The sequence below is a fragment of the Hemiscyllium ocellatum genome, chromosome 39, assembly GCF_020745735.1.
Source record: "Hemiscyllium ocellatum isolate sHemOce1 chromosome 39, sHemOce1.pat.X.cur, whole genome shotgun sequence".
NCBI lineage: Eukaryota > Metazoa > Chordata > Chondrichthyes > Orectolobiformes > Hemiscylliidae > Hemiscyllium > Hemiscyllium ocellatum.
The window spans coordinates 18,305,038-18,326,055 of record NC_083439.1 but is presented as its reverse complement, the minus strand read 5'-3'; the positions used below and the strand labels follow the sequence as shown (position 1 = coordinate 18,326,055).

The window sequence follows — 21,018 nt, the reverse complement described above, 5'->3', positions numbered from 1 at the left end:
GCAGGCTTAAAGAAACAGCCTACAGCTTCACTAGATATCAAACTGTCCCAGTTCCTGTTTGATTAAAGGACCAGTCCTCATGCAACTACAGAGCTAGCTCCAGCAGATGCTAATGGGGAGAAGACCACGCACCAGGTTAAATATGATCTTCCCAGATCTGGAAGTGGAGGGGGAAACAGCATCAGGAATGTCAATGTTGGACACAAGATTCTGCTAGCCAAGAGAGACTGTTTATTTCAGGGGGGTGAAGCTTGGTGTAGGAACCAGGGGAATGGCGCTGCATGGGTAAGAGGCATGGTGGTTGTGAGGTCAGGGTCAGTGATGTATAAAGTTTGGGTAGGTGCGATGGTCCTGAACAAGCATGTGGACCATGTGAAAGCTGCAAACTCTCAAACGGTGCAGGAGCAAAATGTGCGCCGCTCCTCGACAACCTTTCCAACTGTTCCAGAACTGGTGGGGTTCTCCTCTTCTATCAGGCATTGAAAATGTCTCAGAATCTGACATGGACATGGTGGATGTCACCACCTTGATGCCTTTCTCACCTGAAGATTAGAATGAATTTCTTTAGAGATGCTCCAGGAGTGCAAGAGGTGAGCTATTGTGTGTTACACAAGGTCCATCTCAGAGTCAGAGTTGGAGGAACCTGACTCAGTGCTAAAAACATTCCAGGAGGAGCTGCAAATAAAAGAACTGGCCTATGTCCTTCAACTCAGAGGGGGAGGAATGTAGTGATTGCAACAATGTCAAGCTAGGTGAACCTCATAGATTCAGTCCCCTGATTGGGGGTGTTAATCTGGTCCAATCAGGGAGCCCTGGCTGACAGAATAGAACAGGAGTGTTGTCTCGCACCTGCACACTTACACACACCATGTGTGCTGGGGAAAAAAATAAGCACTACCGCAGCTAGGCGGTAGTGTGGGGGTTAAATTTAAAAAAAATAAACAGGAGGGGCTGATCACAAAAAAGAAAAAAAAGTATAAACAGGAGGCTCCAACTCTATAACAAAAAAAAAGAACAGGAGTGTCAAAGGTTCTGTTCACTCTGAGAGCTGGCTCTGAGGGAGATGGATCAGAATCAAGGACTCTCCACGTGTAAATAAAGGGTGACTTGGTGTTGGAATACCAGCCTCTGTGGAGTTATTTCAAAATTATGTTGTAGTGGCTGAAGTTTCACAACAATCTGGAAAACGATCATATCGTTCGCTGGCTGGCAGCTAGATCTTCTGTGTCTGAAAGTCCTTTCATTTGAAATGCAGATTTAAATTATCGTTTCTCGCTAATCAATAATCTACTTTCCAATGTCACCTTGCAATTAAGAATCTGACATTGTAGAAGTGAATGATTAAAGATGTCAGGAAGGGCAGTGGGACTTCACACTGCAATCCTCACACAAGAAGCACTAGGAGAACACACTGAAGGCAGACACTGCAATCCTAATAGATGAATCATTTCCCTCCTTCAGCTCTAACATCACGCCAATGATGGTGTCCCAGCAGCTCCTGCTGGGCTTTGATTCTGCTCAAATCAGTGTCTCCAAACGATCATACTTCTGTCCTTGCCCAATGAGGATCGATACACCATTCAAGTTTGGTGACCGTCTCATTCCCGTCTGGACTTTTTGGGAAATAATTCAAAGGAAATCACCTTGTGCAGATCATCACTTCTGTAGTGAAGCCTTTAAAAATTGATTGCATGCAAGCCTTTAGAGATATGAGCTATATGTCAAGTGTCACGCTGAGTAGCCATGAATCTTGGAATGACAATGTCATTTCTTACAAAACCAAGGTAGCCTGATAATTATAACTGGCCTGTTCAACTTCTTTTCTCTGTACATTTTTGATCAAGATTTTTTAAAATTTTGTTCCGCATTACCATAATTTGCAACTTAAAACATTGTAGGTATTTTAAACTATGCAAATACTTTATTTAAATATTTCAAATCCACCAATGCTCCAAGATGTTATGACACACCTCTGGAACAGTGGAACTTGAATCCTGGCCTTCTGGCTTAGAGATAGGGACACTACCACTGCACCGAAAGAATCCAAATTGCCAGTTGTACACTTTGATTTATGATGATATCAGTAATCTTTGCCGAATTAGTAATCTGCATATGACAAGCATTTAGTGTTTGAATTACTATAACCTGTGTATAATAGGTCACACAACTTTTCACAGGTAATTCCAAAACTTAAAGGAGACATTGCAACTCTTGAAATGAAGAACCAAGATTTGGATATGTGCCTGCAAAAGCAAAGAAAAGAAATGAGAGGTAAAACAGCCAGGGTCCTCGTGTATTTAAGCTCATACGTACTGGGGAAGAGATTGTAACTTGTAGGCACTGGTTTGATTGTATTTAAAACTACATTTATGAGCAATGTGAACAGAGCTTTAGAAAATGTTGTTTCTCTCCCACGACTTTTGGCTCTTTATTCCCAGTTCATATTATTCTCTGGTGCACGGTGGCACGGTGGTTAGCACTGCTGCCTCACAGCGCCAGAGACCTGGGTTCAATTCCCGCCTCAGGTGACTGACTGTGTGGAGTTTGCACGTTCTCCCCGTGTCTGCGTGGGTTTCCTCTGGGTGCTCTGGTTTCCTCCCACAGTCCAAAGATGTGTGGGTCAGGTGAATTGGCCATGCTAAATTGCCCGTAGTGTTAGGTAAGGGGTAAATGTAGGGATAGGGGTATGGGTGGGTTGCGCTTCGGCGGGTCGGTGTGGACTTGTTGGGCCGAAGGGCCTGTTTCCACACTGTAAGTAATCTAATCTAATCAAAATTCTCTGGTGACTCTGTAAGTTCACATGAAATCAGTAAATGTAGTGTTGACAGAACTTTGAATTTTTTGATTTTTCAGTTCTATAAGGCTCAGCTAATGAGGGGATTCATTTGGAGGAAATTTCATCTCAACTTAATGAAATGCCCTCTATTTTCTGTCATTCAACAATTTTGGAGATTAACTGCCTTTCTAGAAGAGAGAGCATTTTAATTTTGTTTTGGTGAAACTGTACTAATTGGGGTAAATTTGTCCTAATACCAGTTGAGGGAACCTCTCAAGTTTTGTAACTTGGCGTCAGCATCAAGTTTTCCCCCTAACTGCAACAACAATATGAAGCAAAGTAATGTTTAGGCTTCGACACTCCAACAATACTCCTCAACTTCAAAACATTAGAACTGTGTGTAGTTCTGGCTGTATTATTATAAAAGCAAAGACGTAAAGGAACTGGGGATAGTACAGAGAAGATTTCCAGGAATTGTACCTGGAAAGTGTAGGTATTCATTCTAGGAAAGGATTGATAGACTGTGTCTCCTTTCTCTTGAAAGCTCAAGATGGATGGGTTCCCTAATACAGTCATAGAGACGTATAGCATGGAAACAGACCCTTCAGTCCAACTTGTCCATGCTGACCAGATAGCCCAACTTGTAAGCACTTGACCCATATCTCTCTAAACCATTCCTATTCCCATACCCATCCAGATGCATTTTAAATACTGTAATTGTACAAGCCTCCACCACTTCCTGTGGCAGCTCATTCCATATACACACACCACCCTCTGTGTGAAAACGTTGCCCCTTCAGTCCCTTTTAAATCTTTCCTCTCTTGCTTTAAACCCAAGCCCTTTAGCTTTGGACTCCCCCACCTTAAACCTATGCTTTCTAGTTCTGGACTCGCCTGATCCAAGTAAAAGACCTTGTCTATATAACCCTATCCATGCCCCTCATGATTTTATAAACCTGTATAAGGTCATCCCTCAGCCCTTCAATCCTCCAGGGAAAACAGCCCCAGCAGAGGACTTCAAAACAGGAAATTCAAAATAAACTTCCTCAGCCAAGGATTAGTGAGAGTGTAACACTCGTCATAGGGAGTAGGTGTAGTGAATAGTACAGATACATTGAAAAGGGAGAAGGGAATAGATGGTCATGATGAAAGATTTTAATGAAAAACATGGGAGGAGGCTTGACTGGAGCATAAATGGGAACATTTATGGGCGGCACGGTGGCACAGTGGTTAGCACTGCTGCCTCACAGCGCCTGAAGACCCGGGTTCAATTCCCGACTCAGGCGACTGACTGTGTGGAGTTTGCACGTTCTCCCCGTGTCTGCGTGGGTTTCCTCCGGGTGCTCCGGTTTCCTCCCACAGTCCAAAGATGTGCGGGTCAGGTGAATTGGCCATGCTAAATTGCCCGTAGTGTTAGGTAAGGGGTAATGTAGGGGTATGGGTGGGTTTCGCTTCGGCGGGTCGGTGTGGACTTGTTGGGCCGAAGGGCCTGTTTCCACACTGTAAGTCTAATCTAATCTAAAAAAAAAATAAACTGGTTGGACTGAATGGTCAGTTTTTATGTCATACATCCTATGTAATCCTATGTGGAAAATGAATCCTGTTGTTCTTCAGCTTTTCTGCACCATTTCAATGATTTTAGTTTTAAGTGTACTTCTCAAAATGCAAATGGTTTCTGTTTTAGAGTTAAAATAAAAGCTAATTTAACTTCAGGGCTTCACAACCATTGGAGAGAGACAATGTGTATTGATAAATTCTTTAATTTTGCATTGCTGACATCTAGATGTTTAGTTCAATATTTTTTAAAATACACATATGCATGATGTATCTTCCAAAGCAGTGATGTCTGGCACCTCAAAGGCCAAGAGCAGAATATGCTTGGGACCATCACCAGCTACATGTTCCACTCCAGACCATACGTCATCTTGAGTTGGAACCACATTGCCATTCCTTCACTGTCACTGGGTCAAAATCCTGGAACTCCAATTCTAACGCACTGTATGTGTCTCTTACACACCAGGCAGCTCACCCCTCTTCGTAAGGGCATTTAGGTTTGGCAATAAATCCTAGTCTACTCACTAATGCCCACATCCCATGAAAGGTTTTTTTTTAATTGTTCAATATGTAGATAAATGTCTGGTCTGAAATTTATATTTGATGAAAATAACCAGCTTTTAAGTTTGCTTAAGAACCTTCGAAGCATTTTCCCCGGATGAGTGCAGCTTTAACAAGACCCAAGAAGCTTGATACCACCCAGAACAAAGCACCCTGCTTGTTTTGGTATCACTTCCACTATCTCTTTGACCGACTCTCAGTAGCAGCAGTGTGTACTATCTGCAGAAATTCTCAAAAATCCCTGAGACAACACCTTCCAGACCCACAGCCACTTTCATCTAGAAGGATGAGGGCAGCAGATACATGGGAACACCACTTCCTATAGGTTCCCCTCCAAACCACTCACCATCCTGACTTGGAAATATATTGCTATTCTGTCAATGTCGCTGGGTCAAAATCCTGTAACTCCCTCCCTAATAGCCTTTAGGGTGTATCTACTACTTGTGGCTTGCCCTCATCTTCTCAAGGGCAACTAGGGGTGGACAATAAACGCTGGTGCAATCAGCAAAGCACCATGAAAGAATAAAAAAGGCCTTGTAAGGATCGATGGGATATACATACTGTACCAACTCATTGTTTCAGTTGATTGGTTCATTTGAATCATTAGGAAGAATTTGCCAGTGTTTTACTGATGTTGTCCTCTTGCTACTTAAAATGCATACGGAAGACTTAAGGAGAGAGTTCTCATTTTGTAAAGTTAGCTGTATTAGATTGCCACTGATCCTGTGCCAGATCTGATTGACCACTGGAAACAAAAATTGGGTGGGCATTATAAAGGCCAGTTGACCGATATGGCTAGTTTCAAATTCCTGATGAAAATTAATGCTGGAAATTGCTAACTCTGTGTAGGGGAGCTTATTAATTTAAAAGCAAGTAGAAGTGGTGCTAAAACAAACCACTCGCTTACGAATGTTTGTTACATTGCTCCTTAAAGTGCACTTTCAATCAACATTGAGTAACCTGGCATTGCTTAGTAACATAATTCTGTTAACATTTTCCCCAGCAGTCTAACAGCTGGTCACAGAGTATAATGATACTGTAACTTTGTGCACATGACAATGAATCAACACTAAGTGTTAGATGTTTTTGATTCTAAGTTGATTCTGATCTATATTGAGTTGGGGTAATGGAGCATTCATGCTGCTGCGTGCTATAATGCCAATCTTGTGTAGCTATGACAACTGCAAAGTAAACATGTCTTAGCAACCAGCCACTAGGATTTCCAGCTGTACGGAAGATTTGAACTGCAGCAGATGTCTGCACTAATGCTGTATGAACTTGGCTGTGGTAGTTTCCCTGCCTCCAGGCTAGAAGGTCTGGGTTAAAGTCCCACCATTCTTGAAAGTATCATTTAACATTTCTGAACATATTGAATAAAAATATCTACTATTGATGGGAGGGAATTGGTAAGGAGTTCCCCTAACTCTCCCTCAGCTAATTACAAGTTGCTTAGCTCCTAGATTTTACCTTTTAGAATAGATTGTGTCAAACAAAAGTGTGAAATTGCAGGAAATATCGGAATTTTGTATGATTATTATCTTTAATGCATAAAATGTAGGCAGATACGTCGTGACTATAATGCTTTTGCAGTTTTGGGAATGCATACACATCCTAACATCATGCAGCATGTGGTATTATAAGCAGTTGCGATCGAAAACTAAAATTGTACAAACATCTTCCAACTGACAGAAAAAGTTGAAGAAATTACAAAACAGCTCCTTGGAGGTTTAGAGGGTGAGGAGCTACGAAAGAGGTAAGAATATTTTTGTTTAAATTTGGCATTATCACCAATTAATTATTACATAAAGTACTGTGTAGGTTTGGGAATAGAATGAGTCAGTTATGGTTTGAACTAAACCATTTTCCTGAATAATACTGTACTTCTAATATATTGGAACAAAACTTGGCTTTTTCCCAAGTCTCTTCAGTGGCAGAACAGTACTTCAGTTGGAATCGTGGGATTTTGACTGTGAGAGTCTGCCATCTGTTACTGTTCTCCATAATATCCACCGCAAGCAAAACAAAATAGCTTACCGACAATTTAATTAAACCATCCTATTACAAAACATCCACATGTTTACAAAATAGAACTTGCTAATGTCTGTTTCAGATAGTAACATGTCTTTGGGTGTACATAAAATTCGCATGCCAATCAAATTCTCTCTTTCTGTGTTGCAGTGTGCTATACTGTAGTGCACGCTGGGAAACATAGACTGGGACTGCCTTGGTGTTAAAGGCTTGGACGGAGAGGAATTTAAACGTGTACAAAATGTTTTCTGATTCAGGATGTGGATGTACCTACTAGAGAAGGTGCAAAACTTGATCTACTCTTGGGAAATAAGGCAGGGCAGTTGACTGAAGTGTCAGTGGGGGAGCACTTTGGGGTCAGCGACCATATTTCTATTAATTTTAAAATAGCGATTGGAAAAGGAGAGACTGGATCTAAAAGTTAAAGTGTTAAATGGAGGAAGGCTAATTTTGATTGTATTAGGCAAGAATTTTCAAAAGTTGATTGGAGGCAGATGTTAGCAGGTGGAAGCTCTTGCTGGAAAATGGGAAACTTTCAAAAACTAGATAACAAGGGTCTCGAGACAGTATGTTCCTTTTTAGAGTGAAGAGCAAGGCTTGTAGGTGTAGAGAGAGCTGGATGATTAGAGAAATTGAGATCTTGGTCAGGAATGAGAAGGAAGCGTATATCGGGAATAGATAGCAGAGATTGAGTGAATCCTTAGTGTATAAAGACAGTAGGAATATACTTAAGAAGGGCAATAAGTAGGGTAAAAAAGGGACGTTAGATAGCTTTGGCAAATAGTGTGAAGGCGAATCCAAAGGGATTCTACAAATACATTGAGGACAAAAGGGTAACTAGGGAGAGAATAGGGCCCCTCAAAGACTAGCAAGGCAGCCTATGTGTGGAACTGCATGAGATGGCGGAGATACTAAACAAGTATTTAGCATCAGTGTTTACTTTGGAGAAGGACATGGAAGATATAGGATGAGGGGAATTTAATAGTGACTTCTTGAAAAATGTCCATATTACAGAGGACGAGGTGAATAAATCCCCAGGACCTGATCAGGTGTACCCTCAAAGTCTCTGGGAAGCTAGGGAAATGATTGCTAGGCCCCTTGCTGAGAGATTTGGATCATTGATAGCCACAGGCAAGGTGCTGGAAGACTGGAGGTTGGCTAACACGGTGCCACTATTCAAGAAAGGTGGTAAGGAAAAGCTAGGGACTGTAGACCAGTGAGCCTAACACCAGTGATGGGTAAGTTGTTGGAGGGGATCCTGAGGGTCAGGATTTACGTGTATTTGAAAAGACAAGGACTGATTAGGGATAGTCAACATGGATTTGTGTGTGGGAAATCATGTCTCACTAACTTGATTGAGTTTTTTGAAGAAGTAACAAAGAGCATTGATAATGACAGAGTGATGGATGTGATCTATATGGACTTCAGTAAGGCATTCAAAAAGCTTCCTCATGGTAGATTGGTTAGCAAGATTAGATTATGTGGAACTCTGGGAGAACTAGGCATTTGGATACAGAACTGGCTCAATGATAGAAGACAAGGTGGTCGAGGAGGGTTGTTTTTCAGACTGGAGGCCTGTGACAACTGGTGTGCCACAAGGATCGATGCTGAGTCCAGTGCTTTTTGTCATTCATATAAATGATTTGGATGTGAATGTAGGAGGAATGGTTAGTAAATTTGCAGATGCCATCAAAATTGGAGGTGTAGTGGACAGTGAAGAAGTTTACCTCAGCACAACAGGATCTTGATCAGCTGGGCCAATGGCCCAAGGAGTGGCAGGTGCAGTTTAATTTAGATAAATGTGAGGTGCTGCGTTTTGGAAAGGCAAATCAGAGCAGGACTTGTACACTTAATGGTAAGGTCCTAGGGAGTGCTGCTGAATAAAGAAACCTTGGAGCGCAGGTTCATAGCCCCTAGAAAATGGAGTCTCAGGTAGATAGGATAGTGAAGAAAGCGTTTAGTATACTTTCCTTTATTGTTCAGAGCATTGGGTTTAGGAGTTGGGTGGTCATATTATAGCTGTACAGGATATTGGTTAGGTCACTTTTGATATATTGCATGCAATTCTGGTCTCCCTCCTATAGAAAGAATGTTGCCAAACTTGAAAGGGTTCAGAAAAGATTTACAAGAATGTTGTCAAGGTTGGAGGATTTGAGTTATAAGGAGAGGTTGAATAGGCTGGGGGTGTTTTCCTGGGAGCATTGGAGGCTGTGGTGTTCACTTAGAGGTTTATTAAACCATGAGGGCATGGAAATGGTAAATAGCCAAGGTCCTTTCCCTGGGGTGGGGAAGTTCAAAACTAGAGGGCAGAGGTTAAGGTGAGATGGCATAGATTAAGGTGAAAGGATAAAAGGGGCCTAAGGGGCAATTTTTCATGCAGAAGGTGGTGTGTGTATGGAATGAGCTGCCAGAGGAAGTGGCAGAGGGTAGTACAATGACAACATTTAAAAGGCATCTGGATAGGTATATGAATAGGAAGGGTTTAGAGGGATATGGGCCAAGTGCTGGCAAATGGGACTAGATTAATTTAGGATATCTGATCGACATAGACACGTCAGATCGATGGTCTGTTTCCATGTTGTACATCTCTATGACTCTGTGACTGGCTACCCAGAGAGTCATAATGGAGTTAAAAATCGAAAGAAGAAAATAAGATAGAAAACTGAAACAGAAAACTTCATCCCAAAATGCAAATAATAATCAACTAAAATTTTGAAAGCCATTAATAAAAAACACAAGCAACAAAAGGAAGGTAAGTGTTTTAAAGAGCAATTAAATAAAATAACAAGTTAAGAAGCAAGGCATAAACCTGTTGTTTGACCATGTGACACTTGAGAACCACTATGCAGGAGCCTTTGCATGAATATCTGAGCTGACACTGTTCCTGCTGTAATGTAGGAGCAGGAATAGATTAATTCTTTTTATAATTAGCTTTTTTTTTAAAATGAGAATTATCTCTCCTTGTGCATGCTTTCTAATTATAACTAAATTTTGAATTGTAGATCATATTTTTGTAGGTGAGTAATTAGTGAGCCCATTGCATGGCCCAATGCTGTCCAATTAGCAACAGGAATGGTGCCCATGTGTGCATAGATGAATGCAGAAGCCTGGGAACTGCTGTCAATGTAATATTACACAGGCTGCAGTGTTGCAGGCTTTTCTGGAAAATCTGCAGATGGATCATGGAGATGATGTGAATTAAGCTAATCACCCCTAAGCTCTCTCTAAAGACTGATAAGAAAACAGAAGAGCTAAGTTTTTAATGGTGTAGTAAGCTAAATTTGTTTTTGAACAACCTCCGACCCTGAAAAACATTAGTTTTAGCATCTCATTTCTTTTGATATAAACTTACTGCTGTAAATTTCTAATAAATGTATAGTACTGTCTCTGCCTTGCTTTTAGTCCCATGCCTAGATCTGATTTTTATTTTGCTTCCATTTAAATATAGCTTATAATCTCTGTTTCTTTCAATTCCTTCTTTACAATCTGTGTGGGTTCTTCAACATAATTGGTTGAATTGCTTCAGACACTTTATCTGCACTGAAAATGTACTAATTGTCAGTGTACAGGTGTACATAAGGTGAACAGCAAAATATGTTCCTTTGTCTCTTTCAGAAAAATCCTGCCAATGCATTGAGTATTTAGTTTTTGTTTAAAAATCACCATATTTAAAAGCTTTATTTCTGTAAACAATTTTGATGGGAGCAATTATATTTGAGTAACCTGTGCGTATAAAAGAGACAGAGATCTAATATCTAGTAAGTCAGTCATTTAAAGTTGAAGATACAAAACTCTCACTTAATGGCCGTCCACAGCAAGTACAAATTCTAAAAGTAAATTGGAAGTATTATTGCGACGTACAATTTGTTTTTGATGTCACTCCACTATATTCTCCAAGTTTGGTGCACCTGATTAAAAACCTGTAGGATTATCCGAATAAACTTTTAATTGCCAATCAGGTTAAATATAAAACATGTTGGTGTTTGAATAACTTTAAATAATTCTTTACTTGAGACTTTCTCCAGAGGACATGGAGCAGCTAAATGAAGATGGAGAGCTCTGGTTGGCATATGAAGGATTGAAAAGAGCTACCAGGTGATGGGTTATTAATGAATCTTTTTCTATGTCAATTAATAATGGCAAATGTTGCAGAACAGTTTGTGGATTGCAGTTTTCTGCAGAAGCATTGTACTTGTATCTGCATGTTACAATTATATGTAATTAAGTCCTCCACTATAGAATTATTAAGTAAAGGACTATAAAAGGCTTGTCTTTATCGAGTACATTATTACATCCTCAGCCTGTCTTAATGTGCTACAAATTATATTAATGATCATGCAATTTAATGTAATACATTTGGTAAGATGGTTGTAAAAACATTATCTCTTTGATAAATACTCAGGCTGCAGTGACAGATTTGTGTTGATGCCTGGGTTTTAAACACCAGCTGGACAGTAATGAGCCCAGACAGTGAAGAGTGAATTCTGAACAGTTTTGACGGAGAAGTAAAAGTATATTTATAGGAAAAAAAGATTTTAAGGATCTGATAATTATAGGAAGGATGTTGTCTCATTGTCACTGCTCACTTGGTTAGCTCAGTTAGCTGGTCAGCTGGTCCATGTATCAGAGTGATGCCAACATTGTGGGTTCAATTCCTACCCTGTTGAGAATCTCGTGAACAACTCTCCTTCTCAATCTTTCCCCTTGCTTGAGGCATGGTGACCCTCAAGTTAAACTACTACCAGTCATCTCTCTCTAATGAGAGAGCATTCCTCTGGGACCATGGTGACTTCATCTTGCCTTTTACCTTCTCAGTACATATTGGCTTCTGCATTCCTGGGTATCCAACCTGGCTCTGATTTTTTTTGTTCATTCCCTCCAACTACAGAGGAACCTCGATCATCCAAAGGACACTGGTGGGGAGTATTTTGTTTAGTTAATCGAATTCTGGATAATCGAATGCCAGATAACACAGTTTAGCCAAGCATTGGGACCTTGTGATCTTGCCAGATAATCCGATATTTGGATAATTTAAATGCTGGATAATCGAGGTTCCTCTGTATTATGTATTAAAATAGTGAGTCGTCTTATTCAGAAGTTTTGCAGAAAGAGGTGACATTATAGAGATAATATTACCTGGCTGATTAAAATTAACATTTAAAATTAATGATTTTTCCAGTCACTCAGAAATGACCATGAAATTGCAGATGTTACGATCTACACTAACTGATGTTTTAGCTGTGGCCCTGTTTTTGAATGTGCGTTTTCCAGATCTTTGCTTTTGTTCCTGTTTGCAGCCATTCTGCACTGCTCGCTGCCTGATCTCCGTTCCTGCCCCAGTTTGTACACTCACTCATAGTTTCCCTAGCCCACTCAGAGCTTTGCAAAGGTAGATTTTGGCTTTCTTTGACCTTTATTTAGTTTCTTATAGGCAGCGTTTCCCCAGATCTGTGGTGGTCCTGATGTCCCTACTGTTGTTAACTTTGGGCCGACCACTTCTTGATTATTTCCTCTCATTTGTTTGCCCTGTTATAGGCCTGGGCTCAAGCAGAGGCTCATTTCCCATCCCTCTCATTTGCTGATCGAATTTGGAGATTGACACAGATAGCTTGACCATTCAGCCCCCAATTGACCAAATTTGATCATGGAAAAGCATCAATTCACATCCCCCCTCTATACCCTTCAACTGTGGAGTTAAATTTGGGGTTAATTGTCCCCCTCTACATCCTTGTTGCTATCATTTGCCTCTCTTAACCCCCCTCTCTTTCCCACTAGATCTTTTTCGTCCTCCTTTCTCTGTTCTCCCTCTCACCTCCTGTTATTCATACTTTCTTTATAACCACCTTCCCACCAAATCCCACCATCCACCCATCCTCCCCACACTCTGACTTGCCACTCACCTTTATCCTTCTTTGGGGCAGCATGGTGGCTCAGTTGTTAGCACTGCTGCCTCACAGCATCAGGGACCTGGCTTCAATTCCACCTTCTGGCAAGTATGTGGAATTTGCATATTCTCCCAATGTCGGTGTGGGTTTCCTCTGGGTGCTCCAGTTTCCTTCCACAGTCCAAAGATGTGCAGGTTAGGTGGGTTGGCCATGCTAAAATGCCTGTAGTGTCCAGGGATGTGCAAGCTAGTTGAATTAGCCAAGGGAAATACAGGGTTACAGGGATAGGTTGGGTCTGGGTAGGATGCTCTTCAGGAGTCTGTGGGCTGAATGGCCAGCTTCCACACTATAGGCAATCTATGATTCTTCCCTATTCTCTCTGTCTTGTCCTTTGCCCCATTCCTATTTTTTATCCATGCTCTCGTGTCATTCCAACTTCCTTTTCCCTTCCCACAACTCTCTCTCATCATTCCTTATCCTTTATCCTCTCCTCTACTGTCTTGGTCAGGCAGCTGCCTAACACAGTCTGGCTTCTTTTATGACCTTGCTCTAGTGCTGTGCAAATATTTAATTATGTTTCAGGCACCTCTGATTGCAGACAATTTCAAAATAAAAGTCAGTTAGTGACTTTTTGGTCAGCTGCTTGCATTTCTGTGGCGTTTTCAGAGACACTTGTGCCTGTCGGAACAGCAGTAATTCAATTAATTGTGGCCTTCCATTCCATAGAGTGATGGAAATGCATATTCAGTCTCAGAAAGAGAACTACGAGAAAGAAATCGAGGAACTCAGTTTTAGAATTGATCAGCTCTGTGAAGAGACTACGCATCTCCAACAAAAAGTCGAAGCAGAGAATGACACTAATGAGACCATTCGGCAGGAAGTGACTAGACTGGCTAAAGAAAATCTGGTACAATCATCAAATCATTAAGATCTTGCATGCTGTACATTATATATGTTTGTTTCTAATATATGTCAGCAAAGGCCAAAATGGGTTCATTGACTATTTAACAAAAATGAACTCCATATTAAAAGAAAGATATATAACACCACTGAAGTCGGGCAGCACGGTGGCTCAGTGGTTAGCACTGCTGCCTCACAGTGCCAGGGACCTGGGTTCAATTCCTATCTCGGGCAACTGTCTGTGTGGAGTTTGCACATTCTCCCCATGTCTGTGTCGGTTTCTTCCCACAGTCCAAAGATGTGCAGGTTAGGTGAATTGGCCATGCTAAATTGCCCATAGTGTTAGGTGCATTAGTCAGGGGTAAATGTAGGGGAATCGGTCTGGGTGGGTTGCTCTTCCAAGGGTCGGTGTGGACTTGTTGGGCCAAAGGGCCTGTTTCCACACTGTAGGGAATCTAATCTAACATTACACTCTGAAAGTCTCCCTCTGTTGTTAGTTACAGGAAAGTAAAGACAATGGGAATTTTATTCCTATTACAAATTTAACGCAATTTAGTAGTGGCACCAACTAGTCTTTCAATATTTTTTATATTTTAAAGCATTGTTTAAGAATCGACTACAGGTTCAGCAACCCATTAAACAAGCCATTTATTGTGGTTTCCCATGTGCATCACTAGCAGAAACTGAGCAAAATGTTATAGGGGCAAGTCTTGCTATTCTCTAGGCTTGTCAGCAGCTATAACATGAGGGGAGCAGAAGAAAAAAATCCACCATTGTCCCTCTTCAAGAATAAATGAAAACACAAAGTACTAGAGAAACTTAGCAGCTCTGGCAGCATCTGTGGAAAGAGAAATGATATTGATGTTTTGGGGCCGATATAACTCCATTGTTGGATTCGAAACGTGAATTCTGTTTCTCTGTCCACAGAATCTGCCAGACCTGCTGAGTTTCTCCAGTACTTCTTTATTTCAGATATAAAGCATCTGCAGTATTTTGCATTTATTTGAGTATCCCTCATAAGATTGCTGTCTTGGAATAACAAGTGAATGCTTGGACAGCTAACAATGACCCCAACGATGAAGTAGCCCATAATTAGCCTGTGAAATACCTGGGTAGAATCCCAGTTGTAGGTCTCTTGATCCCTCACTGTGACTTGGCCAGCAGCTGCTGTGAAATGTAATATGTGCAGTTTCCATCAATGCTCTGGCAAACCATCAAAGAAACCTGGTCACACTTTCAAGGTGTCGTTGACCAGATTCACAATGAAAAGTAACAGTTTGGCTAAGAATTGCTTGGAGAATTGCCTGTGGAACTATATTCCAAAAGTAGAGGAGAAAATGATTAAAATTAAGCCTCACTATTAATGTGTTGTCCCACTTCACAATGTGGGCAGGAGAAGGTTAAAAGATATAAGTACAGGCTATATTCTTATAGCCTTATGGGGACATCCATATATCCCAAAGATGATGTTGACCTACCAATATCCATGATGCCATTTGAGTTTGGTTCATTTATACCAGAGAGCTGCTGCATGTTCAATGTTGTTGATGGTGTTGAATTTACCTTCATCAGGAGTAAACCATTTTTGTGTGCATTCAGGTCATACCAGAATTCAAACTCCAAATCTTAGAGCTGCAAAAGCAAAAACAAGACATTGAGAAGCACTTACAAGGACAGGTTGTGGAAATGAAAGGTGATTATGTATGCTGTGTCGCATGTATCCAGAGCATACAAATTGTGGAGTGTGATCTCTGATTTTTAGTTCAGTATAGCTTTTCCTAAAATAAAATATTTGGCTTCGCAAGTGTTGAATTTTCCTAACAAACATAGATAACTTATTTTGTTAACAGTCTCTTGACATTTTAATAAGTAAGCTTCTAGCTAACGTTACTCATCAGCTGTATAGTTGAAGGCAATGCACATTACATGAAAGAAATTCTGTGCACTGATAAAATAACTCCAATTTACAGAAAAAATGGAAGAAGTTACTGATCAATTACAAGGCAATCTTAAAGAAGAAGGATTCCAAAGAAGGTGTGAATCTCTAACATTAGTCCTTTAACATCTAACTTAGTTTAAGATTGGTTCTACATATAAGAAGGATACCAATATTTTGCATTAAATGCAAAAACGCAGAGCTCTGGATATGTGCATCGAAATGCAAGAACAGAATAATTAATTACCAGCTTCTACCCATCTAATGTCTAATATTGCACTTCAGATTTCTAATCATTACCTCAATTGTAATGCAGATTTGCTGTTGCATGATGAGGCTATTACCAACAAAATTCTACTGCTCTGTGCAACAATATAATCACGATAGTGTGATGTTGTAGTAATTTAATTTCTTGAATAATATTTTGCTATCCGTCTTTGAACATAATAATTAGCCGTGCAAATCAAAACCAAATGGATTGTATTATTACTGGAGCCTTACTCCTCAATACTTCTGGCTTGCCATTTAAATGTGATGCCCATTTCAATCATGAAACGTCACTGATCGAAGGGTCAGGCCAACTGCTGTTGGCATGTCTTCATTGAATATTGTGAACAATTGGAAAGTCCAAAATGAGAACATCTTTGTGCAGCTCAACCATTTGCTCAAGTAATAATCAAATGTTTATTCTGAAATGTGAACACCAGAATATTCATTTATTTTTCTCCCTCTGAGCCAGTGTTACCTTTGGCCTGTTTTAACCAATTTTTTTTTAAGTATTTTCCAAATGTCCTAATTTGGAAAAAAATGAATTACTCCATTATTATTGTTTTAATTCTTTTTTTTCCCCATGAACCTTAACCTGTTAACATTTACTGAGTAGAGCATCAGATTAGAGTCATTGAGTCATAGAGATGTACAGCATGAAAACAGACCCATCGGTCCAACCTGTCCATGCCGACCAGATATCCCAATCCAATCCAGTCCCACCTGCCAGCACCCGGCCCATATCCCTCCAAACCCTTCCTATTCATATACCCATCCAAATGCCTCTTAAATGTTGCAATTGTACCAGCCTCCACCACATTCTTTGGCAGCTCATTCCGTACACGTGCCACCCTCTGCGTGAAAAAATTGCCCCTTAGGTCTCTTTTGTATCTTTCCCCTCTCACCCTAAACCTATCCTCTAGTTCTGGACTCCCCGACCCCAGGGAAAAGACTTGGTCTATTTATCGTATCCATGCCCCTCATAATTTTGTAAACCTCTAAGGTCACTCCTCAGCCTCCGCTCTCCAAGGAAAACAGCCCCAGCCTGTTCAGGCTCTCCCTTTGGCTCAAATCCTTCAACCCTGGCAACTTCCTGGTAAATCTTTTCTGAACCCTTTCAAGTTTCACAACATCTTTCTGATAGGAAGGAGACCAGAATTGCATGCAATATTCCAACAGTGGCCTAACCAGTATCCTGTACAGCCGTAATATGACCTCCCAACCCCTGTAGACCTGTACTCAACACTCTGACCAATAAAGAAAAGCATACCAAATGTTGTCTTCACTATCCTATCTACCTGCGACTCCACTTTCAAGGAGCTATGAACTAAGGTCTCTTTGTTCAGCAACACTCCCTAGGACCTTCCCATTAAGTGTATAAGTCCTGCTAAGATTTTCTTCCCCAAAGTGCAGCACCTTGCATTTACCTGAATTAATCTCCATCTGCCACTTCTCAGCCCATTGGCCCATCTGGTCCAGATCCTGTTGTAATCTGAGGTAACCCTCTTCGCTGATCACTACACCTCCAATTTTGGTGTCATCTACAAACTTACTAACTGTACCTCTTATGCTCACATCCAAATCATTTATGTAAATGACAAAAAGATTCTTTCAAACAAAAACAGAACTTGCTGGGAAAACTCCAAACTGAGTTCTGAGAAAGGGTCACTGAGCCTGAAACGTAGGTGGACATATAATTGCAAAATGATTTTACAGCAAGTTCATATTAATCTGCTGAAAAGTCTGGTATACAAGGTGCATTCATATATGTTGTTTGCATATAAGTAAAGACTTCTAAACCAGTGTAATCTATATATTATTTCAGTTTCCCTGTAAAATTGATTCAAAAATAGAATACGATTTATAGAGCATATCTGCTGCAACTGATTTGCAAGAGGCAATGCCAAGAATTAAGTCATAATTGTTTACCTTGATTATCTTAATCAATTCGTTTTTTAAAAACTCCGTTATTTACAATTAAGTTTATAATTGAACAATGTCCTAAACAGTAACAAAAAGGCATGATTCCTTTTTTTAAATGTTAATAATACTGGGAGTTTTCAGTATATTAACCAAAACAATTAATATTCAAATGAAGTATCAAATGCCTCAATTGCCCTTCTAAAATTTAAATAAAAGCAGTCAGGACTGTCAATCGACAACAGTGCAGTAAGGTTTTTCTACTGAAATATTCTCAATTTGTTGACAATATATAGATTGGTAGAAATCCAGAAAGCTAACTGTGCCAAAGAAAATATGGAATTACTTGATAAAGTGAGAAAACTTGAAAATGAGAATCATCAGCTACTGAATTGGACCCAAGCTGATAGTGCAGCCAGTAACAGAATGAAGCAAGAAGCATCTCAATTAACATTGGAAAACTGGGTGAGTGCTGGAATATTGCCATCCCTAAAGTTCAATGATAATTTTTATGTTGTTAGATGCAAATATATGTAATGCAAGTCTGTTAAAATCTTAAAATGGAGAGAATGTGTTTAAAATGAAATTTTTGTATCAGTGCAACAACTTTAACTTATGTCAGCACTAGACTGGCTGAGTTTGGATACTGTCCTTGGAAACTTGATCACCTACAATGGGGACATTTCATACTCCATCAACAACATGGAACGTGTATCATTAAGCTCCTTTGGTGAATTGAATTCACAGCTCTTGTGGGGGGGGGGGGGGGGGGGGGGGGTGGAATTTGGAGCTTCATTAATTGAAATATGAATATGAAATGTTTGTTATAAATAATCTGATATTGCTTATGTGACCTACTTGATAAAACATTCACTGGCTTTGAGGCAATTCAAACATTAGCTAAGAGCACCCATTCTTTACTGCCCTGTTGAAAATATTCCTTTAATGGGATAACCTTACAGCAGATGTATGTGATTTGCAACTTGTAAAGGCCACTGAGTAAAAACTAGGAGAATGGTTTTGCTTTAATTTAATGTTTTGTATTTGATTGGAGGGCCTTCTCTTGTTTATAGGAATTGTATAATGTGATGATAGTAAAGTTGGAACTGTAGTATGAATGTTTGGCCTTCAACACAGATGATCAGTTTGTGGGACTGTGAAGATTAATCCTCTGTCTGCTTTGTTTTGGAGGATCTGGAGGAACGTCTTGATCAGAAAGAAAAGCAAATCAGGAAGTTGCAACATCAGATTAAGTCCTTAACCAAAACAATTGATAGAGGTAGGTAACTCAAACTTTGTCCCTAATTAGTGCTGTTTGGCTGAAAATGTTGGTGTATAGCAGAGACAGCAAAATATTGAAGCCAAAACCAAGCTTTTGTAATCAAGAAGGAAAGTAATCAAAATATTTCTCAGATATTTGATATTATTACAAGAAATCTAAAAGAGTATCACTTAGGTACTTGAGATTCAAAAGTTTGAAAGTGGACGAACCTGCTTGATTCATAACTGTGTTAATGGTTCTGGACAGGAAGTCAAGCCAATGGAAAAGTGAGTCCCATTGTGAAGAAGGAGTTCCTTGGAATGTTGGAATGTAAAACTGAGGATGAAGAAAAGCTCATAAAAAATCTAATTTTGGGTAAAATTGTTTTCTTTGTTTTACAATTATCTCTGATTTCTGAAAGACAGATGAACAGTATTAATATTAGACTTACGTTTAGGAGTCTTCTCTGTTGTAATGTATATGGTCTTGCTTCACTACTAGACCTAAAACCACGTGGTGTGGTTGTAAATATGATTCCAATACTGCCAGCAAGTATCCTGTTCATGTGTATACGTTACACCGATGATAGTAATGATGCTGAAATGCTGAAATCCCTGATGAACTCTCTACTTGATGGTATCAAAACAGTCACTAAGGTATGTAAACCTGGCACAAAGTCAAGAGGGTGGTGCTGGAAAAGCACAGCAGGTCAGGCAGCATCCAAGGATCATGAGAATTGACATTTCAGGCATAAGCCCTTCATCAGGACGAAGGGCTTATGCCTGAAACGTTGATTTGCCTGCTCATTAGATTCTGATCTCCAGCAGTGGTTAGCACTGCTGTCTCACAGCACCAGGGACCTGGGTTCGATTCCAGCCTCGGGTGACTGTCTGTGTGGAGTTTGCACGTTCTCCCCATGTCTGCGTGGGTTTCCTCTGGTGCTCCGGTTTCCTCCCACAATCTAGAGATGTGCAGGTTAGGTGAATTGGCCATGCTCAATTGCCCGTAGAGTTAGGTGCATTAGTCAGAGAGAAATGGGTCTGGGTGGGTTACTCTTCGGAGGGTCGGTGTGGACTTGTTGGGCTGAAGGGCCTGTTTCCATACTGAAGGGAATCTAATCTGCAGTTCTCACTTTCCCCACAAAGTCAAGAGGCATTTTTTTCAGAAAAACTTCCTTTTAAACAAATTTTGAAATATGAGCTGTTTTGTGTAAAGTATTGTGTGAGTTACCAATGAAGTGTTTTGGAAGTTTTCAATATTTGATTGAGAAAATAGCTAACACATTTAACATTTAAATAACATCAGGAATGTTGATAGAGATGTAATAGTGTAAGGATATCAGCAAGTTTACCAAAATTAGGTTACATTTTTCAGTGGTTTTTAGATGAACAATAGTTTTTTTATTTAAAATAAATATTCTGTAGTTGTTTATACTCATTCTTCCAATATTGTCTTGTTTAATAGAATCACAGTGAAGATTTTGAAATGCTGTCATTTTGGCTTTCCAACAGTGTCCATTTTCTTAACTGCTTAAAGCAGTACAGTGGAGAGGAGGTAAGAAGATGTCACATCCAGGAATGTTGGAATTGTTCACTATATCTCCAAGTTTTGTTATAAATTACATTAATTTCTATTTATATTTAAAGTTGTATTTAATGTGCCACCCTACAATTGAGATAATATTAAACTCATGCATGGCTGTGCAATCCTTATTTATTTATTCTTTCACTGGATGTGGGGGTCATTAGTATGGCCAGTATTTGTTACCCACCTCTAATTGCCCTTCAGATGATGGTGCTAGTAAGGTCACATTTGGAGTATTGTGCAGTTCTGGTTGCCTTAATATAGAAAGGATATTACTAAATTAGAAAAAGTGCAGAAAAGATTGATCAGGGTGCTACCTGGATTGGAGGGTTTATATTATGAAAAGA

General features: G+C 39.9%; 1 protein-coding gene across 2 annotated transcripts in view; it reads left to right on the top strand.

Moving 5' to 3' along the window:
- Positions 1-21,018, top strand: part of LOC132834367 (unconventional myosin-Vc-like) — a 90,881-nt gene that overhangs the window by 62,581 nt on the left and 7,282 nt on the right. The window contains exons 26-36 of one of the 2 annotated variants that reach the window (XM_060853199.1): positions 2,178-2,271; positions 6,580-6,643; positions 10,933-11,013; positions 13,530-13,710; positions 15,303-15,396; positions 15,674-15,737; positions 18,123-18,291; positions 19,018-19,105; positions 19,355-19,462; positions 19,589-19,743; positions 20,552-20,641. In XM_060853199.1, the coding sequence (XP_060709182.1) occupies positions 2,178-2,271; positions 6,580-6,643; positions 10,933-11,013; positions 13,530-13,710; positions 15,303-15,396; positions 15,674-15,737; positions 18,123-18,291; positions 19,018-19,105; positions 19,355-19,462; positions 19,589-19,743; positions 20,552-20,641 (1,188 nt within the window). The remainder of the gene's footprint in view (positions 1-2,177; positions 2,272-6,579; positions 6,644-10,932; positions 11,014-13,529; positions 13,711-15,302; positions 15,397-15,673; positions 15,738-18,122; positions 18,292-19,017; positions 19,106-19,354; positions 19,463-19,588; positions 19,744-20,551; positions 20,642-21,018) is intronic. The other variant, XM_060853200.1, reaches the window with a different exon arrangement.